Genomic DNA, 2,157 nt, shown 5'->3' on the forward strand with positions numbered 1-2,157 from the left:
TATATATATATATTNTGTGTGTGTGTGTGTGTGTGTGTGTGTGTGTGTGTGTGTGTGTATGTGTGTGTGTGTGTGTGTATTAATATTCCAGATGCATAGTAACAAAGATTTTTCTATCTTTACTAAATTTAAACATGAAACAAATAACTTTTCTCTCAATACATAATTTTTTACCTTTAACTACCGTGTTTTACAAAGTTCTCGCATAAAATGTGAAAGTAAACACGATACAATGAGATATCTGTGCCAAATTCTTCTTTGTTGTTTGAACAGAAGAATTGAGGTATATAACGAAATTCGCACAAAAATATAAAAATTTTATTAAAATTTTGATATGGATACTCAGATATCTATGTATTGACAGAAAAGTTAATGAAAGAAAATCGCGATACAAATTGATCGCTAACATAAAAAGGAGACAATATAAGGAAAAAAATACTTTCGGAAATTCTTTTTCTGCAGCTTTTATTTTACTTGAATGATATTTCGCAGGGTTCACCATTAAGTAGAGCCGATTTACGTGCCGTTAATGTGAATTTATGCGACATGTGTTGCATCCTGTCGGCTAAAGTGCCTAGCAATGATGACCCCACCCTCGCCGACAAGGAGGCCATACTCGCATCCCTCAATATCAAGGCTATGACTTTCGACGATACAATCGGTGTGCTTAGTCAAGGTATGATATTATAATTATTATCATTCGAAAAGCGGAGATCTTATTTCTTCATTAAACCATGCTATTAAATCGAAAGTGCAAATTATAGCAGATAATGAATAAGGCAATTTGATCGCAGTTGGCAGCCCGATCGTCTTGCAACGACGGGGATCTGTTTATGGAGCAAATGTGCCAATGATCACAGGTAATGGAAAAGATTCTATCATATCTTTAGAATTACTTATTACATATCTATGTGCTCAATATTGTTAGAATAAAAATGAAGATTGCTAAACATTATTATAATTAATTAGATATTATTTTAATTACACTATTAAAGGATATGGTTTTTTCAAAGATGTTATTTTGTAATATTTTTTTATTAAAATTTAAAATATCTTCGTGTCGAATATTAAAAATAACCATATTTATTTCTACTCATAATTAATTTCGTTATTATTCCAGAGCTTGTAAATGACAGCAATGTGCAATTCCTTGACCAGGACGACGACGATGACCCGGACACAGAACTCTACCTCACTCAACCGTTCGCTTGTGGTACTGCCTTTGCAGTCAGTGTATTGGATTCTCTTATGTCGACGGTCAGTATTAAAAATAAGCCTTTGGACTATCAGTCAATAATACACTTTATACACTTGTTCATTCAGCATTCATTTTAATTTATTAGTATCCTCGTTTCTTAACATTCTACCCATACAGAAGCTTGCACAGAAGCTTGCAACAATATTACAACGTTACATAATATTTCTGGAATATTGCAACGTTCATCATAACTTTATGTATTCTGCAGACATATTTCAACCAAAATGCGCTAACTCTGATTCGGTCACTGATCACCGGTGGAGCTACGCCTGAGTTGGAATTGATCCTGGCTGAAGGGGCAGGCTTAAGGGGAGGGTACAGGTAACATCTTAATAATATCCATAATAATATCCACTGTGTGTAATATCCAATTGTTAATCGGGAGAATTTTTGTACAATGATAAATGTGATTTTTGTCTGATTCACAGTACGGCAGATAGTCTGGCTAATAGGGATCGGTGTCGTGTTGGTCAGATCGCGTTGTACGACGGGCCATTGGCTCAATATGGCGAGGGAGGCAAGTACGGTGACCTCTTTGTCGCAGCATTAAAGTCGTACGGAATGCTGTGCATTGGTCTGTACAGGTACAGGTACCGGACTTTTTTCCCTCTCTCGATGGTATTTATTGGATTACCCTACGCACATATATTTCTATACATTGTATATATTATCGTTCAAAAACAGCGACTACTCCGATTGCTGCCATTATTGTACCGCCGTTTATTACCTCTTACTATTCACGTACTTACTATGTGACTTATGATTTTCTGCCGCACACCTTTTACACTTTGCGTTTTTGCATCATGAAAAAGAAAGTAATGAAAAGCAACAAGTTGTAAGTTGCCCTCATCCAAAAAATACCTATCATTTTTTACTACTTTCTCTCTCTCTCTCTCTCT

At 35.4% G+C, this 2,157-nt stretch overlaps 1 protein-coding gene across 1 annotated transcript; it reads left to right on the forward strand.

Annotated features, from left to right (window-relative positions):
* Window positions 1–492: 492 nt before the first annotated feature.
* Window positions 493–1,842, forward strand: LOC105625537 (calcium-activated potassium channel slowpoke-like; the record flags this gene model as incomplete). Its single annotated transcript, XM_012206859.1, is given in 5 exon segments — window positions 493–676; window positions 768–860; window positions 1,121–1,257; window positions 1,467–1,579; window positions 1,687–1,842. Coding segments are annotated over 5 exon segments (683 nt in total), but the record flags the coding sequence as incomplete, so codon positions are not given.
* Window positions 1,843–2,157: the final 315 nt, after the last annotated feature.

Source organism: Atta cephalotes (assembly GCF_000143395.1).
Source record: "Atta cephalotes unplaced genomic scaffold scaffold02517, whole genome shotgun sequence".
Taxonomy (NCBI): Eukaryota; Metazoa; Arthropoda; class Insecta; order Hymenoptera; family Formicidae; genus Atta; species Atta cephalotes.